The sequence below is a fragment of the Gossypium hirsutum genome, chromosome D09 (assembly GCF_007990345.1).
Source record: "Gossypium hirsutum isolate 1008001.06 chromosome D09, Gossypium_hirsutum_v2.1, whole genome shotgun sequence".
Lineage (NCBI taxonomy): Eukaryota > Viridiplantae > Streptophyta > Magnoliopsida > Malvales > Malvaceae > Gossypium > Gossypium hirsutum.
In genome coordinates this window covers 42,617,359-42,633,794 of record NC_053445.1, presented here as the reverse complement: position 1 = coordinate 42,633,794, position 16,436 = coordinate 42,617,359, and the positions used below count along the sequence as shown (strand labels likewise).

Below are 16,436 nucleotides of genomic sequence, written 5' to 3'. Positions count from 1 at the left end.
AAGCTCCTCCTTTTCTACACCCAACCCAACACCTACATTCTACTCTCCTCCACGCGCCACTCTCCCCTTCTCTTGTCTTGTTTTTCTTTCTTTCTTTATTTTTACCCAAATTAGACGAATAATTCTTTCAATAAAAGAATACTTTAAACTTTTTTATTTATGGATTTATATGTTTACCATATTACGTCTCAGCTTAACAGTATGATTAATTAATGAAGTTTGTTGGTAAAAAGGCAATAACGGAGATTTTTTTAATAAAAATTGAGAATTTAATTAAAATTTTTAAATATTTCGAGAGATTAATAAGAATTTTTAGAAAATTCAAGAGATTTTAATTAAAATTTTCTTAAAAAATTTAAAAGCTATAACTAGAAATTTCAATATTAAAAAAAATTCAGGATTTAAAATTTTGAATTTTTTAAAAGATTGTTGGTTTTCTTGACTTTAAAATTAACATAAAAATAAAAATATTTAGTTTTATTTTGCAGGGGGTGGTAATTAATAAATAGGAAAATAAAGCAAGATCTGCTACCCTTTACAACTTGTTCAGTAGGTGAGGAATCAAGTATTAACCCAATGTATGATGACCTAATTACAAGTCTTCCAATTATCATTGATTCAGAGAAATATTGTTGAAAATGATAATCAATAACTTTTGAACTTGGCTAATCCAGTCATATTATCCTATTAATTTCAATACCTGCTAATTGTTTTTATAGGTTTTAACGTATAATATTAAAGAAAAAATTATTATATTTGAAAAATAATACACCTTGGAGTGGAACCACGTCATTAACTTAAGCTTTCACCTGTATATATCACGATCTTCTCAAAGTTATTTTAATTTCAAAATCCAAAAAAAAAAATGTGGTTTGGTTATTTCACTGCGTATATTTTTTGTTTGCATGTTAATACTAGATCCCATAATACATGCTTTTATTTATATTTTTTTGTGTTTTAATTTATGTTAAAAATTTTAAAATTTTAAATATTTATATAAAATCTTATTTTTAATAAAGTCATGATCATATCTGATTAAAAAATATCTCTTTACTAATGACACGATAATACATGAAATTTCATGCAAGAAAAACAAGAGCTATTATTAAATAAACTCTTTAGAGATATGCACCAAAATCATATATATAAGAACTAAATTAATAACTAAAAATAATATTAAAGGAGAACGTCCTTGACTCATTTACTAAATAATTATATATTAAAGTCCACTAAAGTTTAATTAAATATTTTTCTATAGATAATTTTTAATTTTTATACAAAATAACTGCATACTAAATTATGATATGCTTGTTATATTTTATTGATATAATGTTCAGAATTAAGCATAATTTTTTTTCGCTCATAAATAAGAGGATAAATGTGCTTCAATATATTTAAACCCACTTCTTCATTCTTTGACAATAACATCGATAGTCGATACCAATCAAAGTAAGACTCAATCGGCAAAAATAGAATTATATAATAAATATATTTATAAAAGAATAATAAAAATAATATATAAATATTAAAATGATAAAGGTTTAGATTGAAAATTGAAAATTTAGTATATAAAATAAAACAAGAATAACACCCTCAACATAATAGAATCTATTTTATAAGATAAAGAGTTATTTGAGTCGTGAATGGTGATAGCGAATTTAAAATGGTTTAGTTGAGATCGAATGAAAATTAAAGAGACAGAATAAAAGAGAAGGAAAGAGAAAGCTGAACTGCACGCACTGAAACAGCGTGTACACAAAGTTGATAAACGAAAAGCAACTTCCTTTTAAGTACCGTTTCTCTCATTTTCTTTCCTCTGCCTGCCTTCTTAATTTCATTACTTCACTTTCTTCTTCTTCTTCTTCTCCTATCTCTCTCCTTGTCTGGAAACTGACACAAAACGCAGGCAGATGAGTCGTTTGGCCCCCTTATCAGAAGAGCCAATAAGCGAAGACGACTCTGCAAACTGCTCGAAGAAAGGCCTGTCATGGAAAAACTGGCTCAAAACTCATCTCTCCCTTGTCTTTAACAAGAAGTCTGACCTTAAAATCCTCTTAAGCGTTTTGGGTTGCCCTCTTTTCCCTGTTTCCGCCCTTTCCGAACCACCCATCAATGAGGTAAACTAACACCCTGCTTCTTTTCCTTTTTAACATTTTGCTTGAATGCATGAATTTTATTGGCATTTGGATCACTTGATATTGGATTCATGTTTTAAGGTTCTAGTCTCATTGGAGCTTGTTTTTCTGCCTCCTTTTTCTCTCTTCTTTAAAAACCATGTGTTGTAAACGAGTATTTGTTTACTCTTTAATTTGGAATCTATGAAAAGTAACCAATGGCTTTGTGTTTGTGCCTTTGTGGTAAAGTGTTACTGGCAAAGAGAACAAGGTTGGGTTGGTTTCTATAGTGCCTCTCCACTGATATGGTGGCCTCAAAGTGCCCACTGGCTTCCCACCATGAAAGCATCCAAAAGGAAAAAAAAGTAACATTTCTTTTGTGGGTCCTTTATTTTTATTTTTTAATATCAACTTGAGTTTGTGTAAAAAGCTAGGTGATTTTTTTTAATTAATCAGAAAGTCTTTCAAATATTTTATTCATTTGCTTTTTCTTTTCCTCAAAGTGAACACATTCAACATGGAATTACTTATATAAAATGTTGGATCTTGATCCTTTCAATTATCATTTCGAGGATGTTTTTGCGAGGAATCATTGTAACAGCATCCAAATTGCCTTTGGCATCCTCTAATTAATTGCTTTCTTTTTATGAATGGACCCCCTTGACTTGTTAGGTTTCAAGTATATTTTGTTTGAAGATGTAATGAAAAAAAAAGAGATTCCCAAATTTGTAGGGTCAAAGAAAATGAAAAACAATGCAGTACTGATAAGTGTGTCTAATTTTGCTCATGTATAACTTGAAATTGAAATTATTGAAGGAAATTTCAGATTCAACTCAAAATAATCATCTTTAATTAAGAATCAAAACTTTTGTCCATAACAGGTATCATCTTCAGCTCAATACATTATACAACATTTTACAGCAGCAACAGGATGCCGGAAATCGGAAGGAACAGTGAAGAACATTTTTGTGACCGGGAAAGTAACAATGGCAATGGTAGATGAGCTGGGTGCCACAGTAGGCTCGGTGGCTGGAGCTGCCGGAGTTGCGCAAAAAGGCTGTTTTGTTATGTGGCAAATGGTACCTAATAAATGGCTAATAGAATTGGTTGTGGGTGGTCACAAGGTTATAGCAGGTAGTGATGGCAATGTGGCTTGGCGGCGCACGCCTTGGCTAGGAGCACATGCAGCCAAAGGTGGTGTTCGTCCTCTACGCCGAGCTCTTCAGGCAAGTAATCTTTGTTTGATTTACTTATCTTAGCTATGGCAAAGTAGTTGTCCCTTTTCTTAGCTTAAAACTATTATTGGTCCCATTTGTTGGTATAAACAATAATTGGGGCAGGGTTCCTTTTACTTTTTTATAATTGATGAGTTAAGTTAGATCTATGGTATCTTGACTTGTGATTGTTTGAGGTGTAGTGTGACAGCTGCTTTACATGTAACTATGGATGAATTCTCAAAATGGGTTGTTTACTTATTTTCTTTGGGATTAATGTGCATGGCATCAATATATGAGTGTTGAAATCATTGTCTCAATGGCCAATCTAAACCTGTTTATTCTGTAAATGGATCTTACCTTAAACCAGATCCAGCAACCCAAGATATCGGATCTGGTTTCCCTGACACGTTCTAGGATTTGAAATCAGTTGAATTAATTTTATTATTCATTCACATTTCACCGAGTGATATTTTCCTGCTCTGAATTATGAAATATCAAAACACATTTTGCTTTGGAAGTTGAAAAGAGTACTCTATTGTTTTGGCTATCAACAACCAGTACCTAAAAGTTTCTTTTGGAGATGGTCCCATTTTATAATCAGAATATGGAATAATTCATGTAGGGACTGGACCCTATGGCAATATCAGCTGTATTTTCCTCAGCTCAGTACATGGGAGAGAAAAGAATCTCCAGCACCGATTGCTTCGTGTTGAAACTATCTGCTGATCAAGTGGACTTGGCTGATCGGAGCGATAGCACCGCGGAGATGATCAAGCATGTCATATTTGGCTACTTCAGCCAAAGAAGTGGGCTGCTGGTGTTTATAGAAGACTCTTACTTGACCAGGATTCAGTCACCTGGAACATACCCTACATATTGGGAAACCACAATGGCTACCAAAATTGAAGACTATAGGTTAGTAGAAGGTGTCATGGTCGCACATTCCGGTCAATCTAATGTCATCATCACGAGATTCGGTGACAATTTAAAGGCAGGCCTCTCTGTTACTCGCATGGAGGAGACGTGGACCATCGACGATGTTGCATTCAACGTCCCGGGACTCTCCCTCGATTGCTTCATTCCTCCAAAAGAAGTCCAGAAAGATTTCCCGGATGAGAACTTGGATTGGAGGTCGCCTTTGCATCGGTGATAAAAAGCCGATGGTACATGGTTGCTGATTGCTTTCAATTAAAAAAAAAAAACCAATGGATTTCAATGTCATTTTAACTTTTTGACTGGAGTAGGCACTCAGATTAAGCATGTATATATATAAAATCAGATTATATATATATTTGAGTCCAAGTGTTTAGGAACTATAGAAGGCTTTCACATTCATTGAACTCATTGTGGGAATCTTTTTGTATCACTAAAAAAAATAGAGAGAGTATATTTCTGCAATTCATAGTAGCTCAGATCTGTTGAATGTCACATTGTGAAGGTGACTTGCATAAACTGATTAAAAACAGTTTGCCATTAGTTTTCTTATATTTTAGTTAAAGAGTAGGTAAGAATGATTTGCATCGGGAATTTGGACATACGTTTGGTGAATCACCTGACAATCCAGCACCTAACAAAGCCTTAAGTCAATATATTAATTATTTCTTTTAGTTCATATTATTTTGTGTATGTAAGAGCATTGAAAGTAGACTTAGAACGTTGTAATCTATGAATCTGAAGCTTCCAGATAAGCTGCTGTCTTCTCTCATTCAAAACTTGGGAAAAAAAAGAAGCATTTGAAGCAGAATAAAATATATGATATGTATTTGACTTTCATATATTAATACTTCAATGTTGGTCTAGCTTATTATTAAGCAGCGGAAGGTGCAATAAGTTTTTACTATCATTGAGTTTATATTTGGTTGGGAATTTTTTATATGGTTTTATGCAGTAAATTTGTGAGGGGTAAATGTAAAGGATTAATGGGTCATCTTTCCATTTAGATCAAAACAAATTTGGGAATTATGATAAGTGATATGGGCGAATATTTGGCCACTGAAATTAATCTCTTCAACCTCACTTAATCTCCTACACATCGGAACATTGTTCATTATCACAAACATTTCATCACTGCAAAACATTGTAAAGCCCAAAATCTGCCCGGGCCCATACCAGCAAACCCCCCCACTTGCCCACTTGCGCCGTTGCCCCATGTGCGCAACCACTCAACCTTGCACGCCTCTGCTCCGCGCCAGCCTCCACGCATGCCCATCACCGTCTGCACCCCATGCCTCTGTCACCTCCATCGTGCCCATCCCATGCAAAGAGACAAAACAGAAACAATAGGAAATTAGATGAAAATGGGTTATAAAAACCCGAATCAAAAATTGTACGGGGGGCTTTTTTTTTTCTTTCTTCTTCTTTTCTACTTTGTAAACACTAAAGAGAAATTTACAGTCTTCAATAAACAGATAGCAGTGATTGTTAAAAACAAAAAGAAAAAACAAAAGGTTGTATTTTTTTCTTTGTTCCTTTCGATTTTTACATACATATACATATATTTCTTTATTTTCTATCTATTTAACATAAAAATATACAACAAATAAAAAAAACAAAAAATAAATTTTTTACCTTTTCCGGCCACCGCGTGCGGTGGCCGGCGCCGGCGAGCCTCCGGTGGCCATCCGGTGACCGGCCCCCCTGGCCGGATTTTCCTTCCCCCTCCCTTCTCTCTTCCTTCTCTCTTCCCTCTCTCTTCTTTTTTTTTCTTTCCCTCTCCCCAAATGATTTTTTTGGTTAGTTTAGGCCTTATATAGCCCTCCAAAACGACGTCGTTTTGGGGGGCTACACTTAAGCCCCAAAACGACGTCGTTTTGGCCATGCCCGACCCATCCGACCCGACCCGCTAGAGGATCCGCGTGTTTTCGTTTGAATGGGATATTTTTGCGTGCAGTCCTTCCGCTTTTCTGATGCTTCACAATTAAGTTTCTTATAGTTTTTAATTTGGCCCTATAATTTCTCGCGTTTTTCGATTTAGTCCCCGCCAATGTGCTGCGTTTTAATGGAAAGGAATAATTGTTGTTTCGGTCCCTCAACGTTTCACGCGCGTACAATTAAGTCCCTTTTCTTTGTTTTCATTTCAAATTGGCCCCACAACTTTGTTTTTGATTCAATTTTAGTCCCTTTTTTCGTTTATTTTTATATCTTTATTAAATATCCTTGTTATTTTTATATTATTAGTATTATTAGTATTAGTATTACTATTATGTATTAGTATATATTTTTATTATGTACCTGTATACATATATATATTTTCATATTTAATATTTTTATTTCATTTTTATTCTAATATTTTATTAATCTTATGTTTGTTTCTTTTATATTCCAATGTTATCATTATTATTATTATTATTATTATTTTTATTAGTTTATGCTTTGTTATATATTTATATATTTATAATACGTATATATACTTGACATATTTGTATATACCTCGGTAATATTATTACTAGTTTTTAATATACGCATATATTACCTAAATATTTTAGTATTATGTATATTCTTCATGTATTATATATGTGTTCTTAATACTATACTTTATTTGTGTCATGTTTTTTATGTCGTATTATTATATTTTAATATTATATTATATAATTATATATACATATATCTTTTATATATATTATCATTGTATATATTTTAATATTATTAGTTATATTTTACACTATTATATATATTTTTCTAATATTATATTGTATATACTGTCGTTTATATATATATGTGTATGTATTTATGTAGTGTAGAAAATAGTTTTATTATCATTCTTATCATTTCTAAGGTATGCATATACTATATATGTTCTATGTATGTTATATGGATTTTTAATATCGCTAAATATATATGTCATCATCTTATATATTATTTATATTAAAATATTTTAATATTCATAATTTCAAATTGTTGATACATTTTTATAATATATTTACGTACATACTTTTCATTTATTATAAATATACTTTTTTATATTTTTATATCTCATATTTTTATGTATACATAGGTATAAGCATAAATACATACATCTTAATTCATATATATGTATATATACGTACTTATACATACTTAAATATATTTTTCATATTTCATAATTCTTATATACTTACATATATTTATGCATATTTTACATCATATACATACTTATATATATTCTTTATATTCTTAAAAATGCTTTTTGTATATTTCACATATTTTATAATTCACATACATATATTTTATATTATCACAATTTGTAAATATATATAAACACATTTACATTTTTATTTTTATAATACTTACCGATTTTATATATATGTATATATTTATCTATGTTTCATATTCTATAATTTATATGCATTTCTTATTTTATGGCTTTAAATTATACATGCATATACTTTTTTACATAAGTGTATTTATTGTCATCATTGTTATTTGGTGTTTGTTTATTTATTCGTGTACACTTGTGCTTTTTTTAAATGTTAGTTCTATTTATTTATTTGTATGCTTTGTTTATGTAATCGCCTCGTCATTTCATTTTGCCTATTGCATTGTTGTTACTCACTTTACTTTGCTCACATTGTCGTATTCGTTATTGTTTTGTCAAGCATTGACACTAAACACCAAAAGGAAAATTTTTCTAAATAAGGCAATATTTCGCGTTTGGAAACTCGAGAAAACGTGCCCTAACGTGCTGGGTTTCGATTTCTCGTTTGACTAAATAGCCAAATATCCTCTTAAAGCTTCAAAGTATGGTTTCATTAAACTATAAGGTGATCTTGGTTTCGATGGTTTAGAGTATCGTGTCCTAACGTGCTGGATGTGATATTCCTTCGGAACAAGAGAATCTTATGTTTCAATTCACGATATCAGATTTTCTTTTAAGGATCGTATTTTTTAAAACTCTTCAAATTTTCAATTTTCGACACTAAGACACTAATTAATCAACTAGGTACCAATTTTGGGCGTATCGAGGGTGCTAATCCTTCCTCGTGCGTAACCGGCTCCCGAACTCATTTTTCTGAATTTCGTAGACCAAAATCGTTGTTTTAATAAAATTAAATCATTTATTAAAAACAACCACTTTTTGAGGTGACCCGATCACACCTCGTCAAAAAAGGATTGGTGGCGACTCCCGTTTTCATTCTTTTTTTTTAAATCCAAGTCGACCCCGTTTTCATCAAAAAAATGGTGTCAACAAACATAATTCTACAGGTTGTAATATTGGTAAGATTGATTGGGTTATTTCTCAGGTTATACCTGAACAAACAGTTACTCAATTATTTAGTGGGATCATGTTATTGATTGTTGAATCATGAAAGGAAGTTCAGGCTCTAGATTGATGGCTTGAATTATTCCTATTAAAAGGCACGTATAACAGCCTTTATAGAATTGATTTATGAGAAAGCATGAAAAGTTATATTATCTGATTCGGAACCTTCTATTATTGAAACAAACAACATGGTGAATTGAGGAAGACAGACCACCAAGATTTTAGGTGCCTCTCCAAGCGTTTTCTTACTTGTGAGGCTTGGACAATACTTCAAACCACAATGGAGGAATCACTAGTGTGAAACAATCAAAACTACAAATGTTTGAGGATGAATCCTTTATAACTTTTAAGCAAATTTACATCACATATCTAATCAATCTTTTATCCTTAACAAGGCGTATTCGAATGTTAAGTTGATGTGCAAGGTTTTAAGATAAATCCCAGAAAAATTAGCATGAGAGATGAAACTTATGGTCTTCGGTTTCCATCGTTCAATCAATGTAGACATTAATGATGACACAAAAATAATTTTTTCAACTTAACAAGCATTATAAAAAGTGATTTTCTTTGATTGAAGAATGATTCTATCATCAAACAAATCTAAACTCATTACCGCGAGTTCAAGCTACAAAACAATACTCAAATGTTGTTGTATTCTTGGCAACATGTCCTTGTTCAAATATCTCAATAAATCAACCACGATTATAATATGCTTGGAAATTGAAATTTTGAGATACTTGCCAATGTAAGCTTCAGTATAATGCAAAAGATTTTCTTTGGTTTTCTATGAAAAATTAACAATTTTGACTGCTTATTATAGGTTTTAAAATTAGGGTTCTGTTAGGGGTTTTGACACCCATACATATGTCTGACTTCCATTTAAGTTTTTTCGTAAATATATTTTCAAATATGTTATAATTTAAAAAAAAAACTATTAATCATAACTCAACACTAATGGATGTTATATTCCGAGTTAAATGTAATCTTTCATCATTTCAAAATTTAATTTATATTATTACTGTTTAAATTTTAAATGTCACCCACAAAATATTTGACACCAAAAATTATTAAGATACTACAATCGTATTATAATAATTATATTGATTCCAATTAATTGCAAATAACTTAACAACATAAACATCTTTACTAAACTCGACATCAATGAGTTTTAAAGTATCCTCCATAAATAAATATCACGAGAAATAGCCCTTTTACAAACTTATACTAATAAATAATATTAAAATTTGCTATTATGAAGTTTAAAAACACACACCATATTATACTATATATATTGCAGATAAAATATGTACATCATAGTCGGACATATTGTTCATAAATTTGAAGTTTAATTTATATATTTTTATTTTTTAGATTTCAAAATTTATATTTATTTATTAACATTGTTAATTTTTAGAATTAAAAGTGAAATGATTAAATTTTAAATTTATTAAAATTAAGAGGACTTATGACAAATTTTAACCATGTAAATTCACAAACTAAAAACCAGAGAAGGAAAATGTGCAGTAGGGGATTGTTACAGATGGTACAGAAAGTAGGTTGAAGAAGGTCATGTTGTTTGGTCAATGGAATCCATAGCCATGGCGTTGAGAAAAGGAGCAGTATAAGTAGAAAGGCGATTGTTCACAGATACATTACAATTTACAACCATAGCCATTTCCTCTCGCCATTTCTCTTAATCTCAGTCTCTTTTGAGGTTCAAAGTTCAAACAACACATAAGAATGTCGCCTTTGGCTTTTGTTTTGACTTTGAGCTGTTATAGACGTTGGCCATCCCGCTTCAGCACCCCCTATTCTCACAACCTTCTCGTTTTATTCTCTTCAACCGCCACCACCATTACCCCACCTAACGGAAACGAGTCGCCGTCGAGTGGACCCGCTCCGCCTCCTATCCGAGTCGCACTAACCGAGTCAACAGGTCGAGCCGTGTTCGCCACTCGGAGAATTGGTGCTGGAGACACCATCCACACTGCTAAACCCATCGTATCTCATCCTTCTCTCTCTGCCATTACCACTGTCTGTTACTTTTGCCTCAAAAAGATCAACGCTGTTACTGCGTCTCAATCTCAAGGCGTTTACTTTTGCTCTGAAAATTGCAAAGAGAGCTCCAAGGTTAAATGGGTTTGCTCTTATTGTTGTTGTTCTTATCTGGGATTTTGATATAGTAACCAATTAGTTGATGATTGAGTCTGGGCAAGTCTTTTGAGTTGGGGAGCCTATCAAATGTTTGATTATTTAGCTTCAAGAATCAAAGCTAATCAGAAGTTGGAAACTTAAAGAATGAAAATTCAAATTGTACTAATTTTATTTTGTTTTAAACTTTGGAGTATGAAATTAAATAACGATATATTCCAAAAACAATTAAGTATGCTTCTTTTTGGTCTTATGCTATTAATTTGGGGTTTACTTGACATTGATTTTAGGTTTTTTATGATGTGGAGGAGAAAGCAGATTGGCTAGCTTTTGATGATTATTGCAGGTAAGAAAGTTTGCTTACTGTTCACTAGAGTGTCACTTAGATTTCCTTCATTTTGTATATGCATTGTATGCTTCATTTCTTTGTTTTTTCTTGTTTTCCCTTAGATTGAATAATTTTCCAGTAATCACTTTGCTGGGTTAGGCCATGAAAAGTTGAAAAATGTTCTGTTTATAGAAGACTGGGGTTTAGGGTTTAAGGATTTTAATAATTTAACAAACTAGCAACATCCCATGGGGAGTTGATTTCAGCAAGATTCTTGTTATGAATGGGATTAAAAGGGAAAGATATAGTGATTCCAGTGGATTTTTACAAGGTTTTAGGATTGATTTGATAGAATTAGAGTGGTTGAGGGAGAGAGTGCAAGATATTCTTGCCTTGATTTGTTTTATATTCCTCTCTGTTAAATTCAATGCCCTGAATTTGCTTATTTTCGTCCCAAGGAGGTTTCAGGCTGATCATTGCAATCTGCTCTGCAATCATTCCATTAAATAATTTACTATATATATTCATGCTATCTTCTACCATTAAAAAGAACAATTTCCCATTTTTTTTGTCTTTTGGGCATCCAGCTCTTCCCTTTTTCTTATAATTGTTCTAATGCTTAAAATGCAACATTAAAAGATGGCAGCAGTGTTTTTGAGGACACAGAAGTTTACGTACAATGATACATATTATACAGTAAATTTATTTTGGTGTGCTGTTTCCACACTTTCTTCTGAAAGGTGTATTAGATTTACTTTTATCTGAAAGAAGAAAATTTTCTATCTAGAAAGTGTTATTCAAATGAATGTTTCTACAATATATTTCTTCGTTAAGTATTTCTTGTTTGTTGTGCTTAGAAGTTAGAACCCTGCTATTCACGCTGGAGATAAACCCTAAAGCATGATATGATATATCATAGCATTTACTTTCTTATTTCCAATTTTCTCTTTGTTAAGGACCCAAGGCCTGAAATATCCCCTTTTGGTAAAGCGGTTAGCTTGTATGGTTATATCAGGAGCTGCACCTGCTGGTATTCTCGACATACTTCAACCAGCTAACTTAACTCAAGGGATGATTTTAAAGGTGAGAAACATCCATCTATTTTGTAACAATGGTGATTTTGTTGATGTCCAAATGACAAGCATATTACTGGCAGATCAACTACTGTAGTAGCATATTTGTTAACTGGTTACTAGTCCATCAAAACGATTAAAATTGCTTTGAAAAGCTATTGTTCTTTCCTTCCTAAACAAACTAATTATCCATGTTTTTTTCTATTTTTAGTGCTTCCTTTTCCTTCATCCTTCAAGGAGATTCTGATATTTCTTTCTTTCTGGCCATCTCTGTTGTTTCCAACTTCATTGTGAATAGGACTCTTTTTGAGATCATCCTATCTTGAGATCATTCTATCTTGATCCATATATACTACAAAATGGTTAACAGGTATGTACTAATTTTTATGTGTGCATTGATAATTTCAGATGGAAGAGGGATTCCATTTGCTAAGAAATGCTTTGGTGAAGGCAAATATTGGAGATGAACATATGTCTTGTATCCTCCACTTATAAGAATACATGAGAATCTTTTCCTGTATGTCTTTATTTACATGATCCTATGCTAATTGTCTTCTTAGAGAACAGTTTTCTTTGACAGCAGGAAGTCTTAACGAAACAATGGTACACTGATGTGCTTGCACGAATTCGTATCAATGCATTCCGTATTGAATTGGCTGCAGGTGTATATGAAGATCTTCTTTCATTAGCTTCAGCCTCCATCAAAGCTGAAGCTGCAGTTGGAAATGCTATTTACATGCTTCCATCCTTTTACAACCATGATTGTGGTAAGTTTTCTTGTTTCTCTACTGGTGATTATTGTTTACCATGGTTACTTATCGAAGTAAGGACGAGCTTTTTTCACTTATTTTAAGGAAAATGTCTATTGATAGGGATAGATAATTAGTAAGTATCACTCTCTCAACTATAACCTTAATTCTGCCGGTTGGATTTTATGAAATGTTGCCACTGTCTCTTCTAGGAGGTCCGAAGTTCAATAACCTTCATATCAATTTGACTATCAAAAAGGGGTAAAAGAGCTTGGGATAATGAATATGTAATGAGGTCAAATAAATAGAAATGAAGCCTCTTTTAAAGTTTATTCAAACAAAAGACCTTAAATGTGGTATGTGAATCAGAGTGAAGGTATATTGTTGTCGTGAGATGGTTAGTGGTGTTTAAAAACAAAATTTGCTAATATTGAATTACAGATCCAAACACACACATTGTTTGGATAGAGAATGCTGATGCAAAATTGAAGGCGCTCCGTGACATTGATGAAGGTACGCCTTCTACTGCTGGCTTTTGATATTTCTTTCTATCCTGGTCATTGGAAGTCATTTAGTTGTCTTGACTAATGGATCCAAAAAACTGCACCAAAGGTATCCCGATGTTATGATTGAAATTGGTGGTTGGGAATGTTGTAGGTGAAGAGCTTCAGATATGCTACATTGATGCCAGTATGAGTTATGATGCCAGAGAAAGTCTCTTGTCTCAAGGTTTTGGTTTCAAATGCAATTGTCTGAGATGCATGTCTGGTGATTAAGAGATCTATGATGTTCAGTCTCCTAGGATTATAAGGATGTACTGTATTTGTATGTCAATAGTTTCTTCGACATTCGTAAGAGGTGGTAAAAGAACATAGTCCCATTTTGGTAGAAGGCTGCTTGTAATTTAGGAGCTTTTTTAGTAGTACCTAAATTGAAACAATAAATATGCAAGTTCCAAAGGAAAGAAAATGGTGGAACCTGAGTTCATTATTCAGGGTGCTGGATGGGTTTGATATATAGAACTGGAAGTGGGTCAGTCAGATTTGAGAGCCCAAATTACTTTTCAGTAATAATATTTAGATCTGCTATTTCCTTTGTAATAATGTTTGACTAGAGTGCGGCCTATATAATTTTGATTACATAGACATAATTAATTATTTTATATTTTATAAATGATGTGAGGTCAGTGGAGGACAACATTATATAAAATCAATTTTCTTACTAATATTTATTCATTATAATTATTTATATTTGGTTCATTAGTTAATTTTTTATTTCTTTCCGGGTGTGTGTTATTTTATAATATCATAATCATACCTATGTGAATAATTTGTATTATATATATATTGATGCATTCTTGTATTAATGCCCAATTCATTTTACTTTTCTATTATATCATGTTTTATATTGTGCTTTAGTTAATAATTTGAATTACATAATTTTGGGAAAAAATGTATGTATCTGTATCAGGTTAGTGTTATTATTGTAACGTATCCATTAAAAGATATACGAAAAACAATCTACACCTATATATCAAAACTATCCCGTTGAGGGGTTTTTTTTTCATTTCATTGTTTTCTTGGAAAATTACGGAATAGGTATACCAATTAAAAGTATTTACTTTTTTAACATCATCATAATAAATAATTGTTAATAAAGATTTTAAATATTATATTATAGTTGATTCTAAGTCAAATTCAAAACATCGAACTTGAGCTTCAACTCGCTTAGACTCAATTTGTCCAAATGGTTCATTCCATTGTTTAAAAAGTAAAGGAAATATGTAGAACAGGTTATTAAAACTATTATATATTTATATATATGATTAATGTACACTTTAGTCCCTAAAGTATATTATTTTTCTTATTTGGTCCTTAAACTTTTTTTAGCTTACTTTAGTCCTTAACATTATCAGATTTTTTCAATTTAATCCTTTAAACGCTAAAAACTAATGTTAGGATATTCAACCAATCATATGATGACATGATGTCATAATGATATCATCCGAAAAACTTAAAAATCTTTAAAAAATACAAAAAAATTATAAAAAGTCCTAAAAATGTTAAAATTATATAAAAAATTAATTTCTTTTAAAATATTACAAATTTTAATATTTTTAAAATTTTCTAAATCACATCTACTAAAGCTTGAACATGAGATTGTTGTCTCTCGGAAGAATATCACTTTCGATAATTGTTTTATGATTCAATCGATCAAAATTTATAATTAACATCTATTTTTAAGTGATAAATTTGGATAAATTTTTTTTCAAATTATTTAAACAATAAAAAATAATGTTATTTTAATTCAAATAATATTTTTTTAATTATTCCAAATAATTTTTTACTGTATTGATTTGTCTCTAAACCAATATCTTATATTCCCAAATAATTTTTTTAAAAGTGAAATGTATATCTAAATATTAACATACGCATCCCTTGCCTCAAATATTTTTTAAATTCTTAATATTTATGATCACAATTACAAATCAAATGCCCGCATATATCCGAATATGCCTTCATTCTCCCTAAGTCTATCACTATTATCAAGCGTTTGACCATTCTAAAGAACTACGGTACAAACCAAAGAAAACGTGTGCACGATAATGGATGAAGGAAGCTTAATCCAGACATTAAATAGGGAGTTGAGTCAAATAAACATGATACCAATATTGTAGAAAAAGTACTAAAAGTTGATGTATTTCGAAATATTAAAAATTTGATATAAAAAGTGATTCAATTTTTATTAAAGTAATTTTAAAATGCAATTTTTATAATAAAAAAATATCGGATTTTTAACTAAATACAATTTTATATCAAAAGTTTAATATTTTAAATGTGTTTAGTGAATGTATACTTTATTCCAAGATACAAGTTTTTTTACTATTTTTACATTTTTTTAAAATTTTACAATATTTTATAGTTTCTATTATATTTTAAATTCTTAAAAAAATATAACATATTGTAATTTAAAAAAAAATTATTTTTAAAATATTGTTTACGCTTTTTTGTGTTGATGAATTCAATGAGATGTGGCAATTAATGATTAACCGGATATCCCGACAGTTTTTTTTTTTAATGTTGAAAAGACAAAACCAAGCACTCGGGACTAACCGGGAACATTTGATATAGTTAGAGGAAAAATGATATGCTTTAGCGGCATTAAGCCATAGCCTGAATCTGTGGGCAGTTGTAATACGGAAGAGAAAGAAAAATAGAAATTTGAGGATTTAAATTTCATAACTTGTTGAATTTAAAAGTAAGGGTTTTCAACAAAGCATGTAGGGATAGGGATGATCCCAATCTACTTTCCCACACCCTTTCTTTCCATACATATTTAAATCCGAAGTAGCAAAGATGAAGAAATAAAGAAGTCCCCGCCATGTTAGCCTCCTTGATAAGAAGCGTGATTTTTTTTTTTTTTGTTGTTGTTGAAAGAAATGGCATAAAGAGAGCCTTTGCATGAGAAGTGTCTTTAAATAACATGAAAAAGAAAATTAATATTAAACTATACCTAATTCTCATCTCATTCCTCCCTTAAATTCACCCCATTCTGCTTCTTTCTT

The 16,436-nt window shown here is 31.1% G+C and overlaps 2 protein-coding genes and 1 long non-coding RNA gene across 4 annotated transcripts; 2 read left to right on the top strand and 1 right to left on the bottom strand.

Moving 5' to 3' along the window:
* The first annotated feature begins 1,741 nt into the window (after positions 1–1,741).
* LOC107891234 (uncharacterized) lies at positions 1,742–4,729 on the top strand. 2 transcript variants are annotated; one of them, XM_016815962.2, is made up of 3 exons: positions 1,742–2,117; positions 2,996–3,340; positions 3,954–4,729. In XM_016815962.2, exons 1-3 carry the CDS (start codon positions 1,911–1,913, stop codon positions 4,479–4,481), a joined length of 1,080 nt encoding a protein of 359 aa, XP_016671451.1. In that variant the 5' UTR covers positions 1,742–1,910; the 3' UTR covers positions 4,482–4,729. The 2 variants fall into 2 exon arrangements, with proteins under 2 accessions (XP_016671451.1, XP_016671452.1); XM_016815963.2 differs by lacking the exon at positions 1,742–2,117 and adding an exon at positions 2,358–2,479.
* A 511-nt stretch (positions 4,730–5,240) lies between these two features.
* LOC121220907 (uncharacterized) lies at positions 5,241–6,053 on the bottom strand. Its single transcript, XR_005918173.1, has 2 exons — positions 5,900–6,053; positions 5,241–5,561 (listed from the first exon to the last, which is right to left on the bottom strand). It is a non-coding gene; the product is annotated as an uncharacterized lncRNA (long non-coding RNA).
* A 3,976-nt stretch (positions 6,054–10,029) lies between these two features.
* On the top strand, positions 10,030–14,033 carry LOC107891236 (histone-lysine N-methyltransferase ATXR4). The gene is made up of 7 exons (XM_016815964.2): positions 10,030–10,700; positions 11,012–11,067; positions 12,006–12,132; positions 12,531–12,600; positions 12,710–12,889; positions 13,313–13,384; positions 13,529–14,033. The coding sequence occupies exons 1-7, from the start codon at positions 10,311–10,313 to the stop codon at positions 13,645–13,647; spliced, it is 1,014 nt and encodes a 337-aa protein (XP_016671453.1). The 5' UTR covers positions 10,030–10,310; the 3' UTR covers positions 13,648–14,033.
* Positions 14,034–16,436: the final 2,403 nt, after the last annotated feature.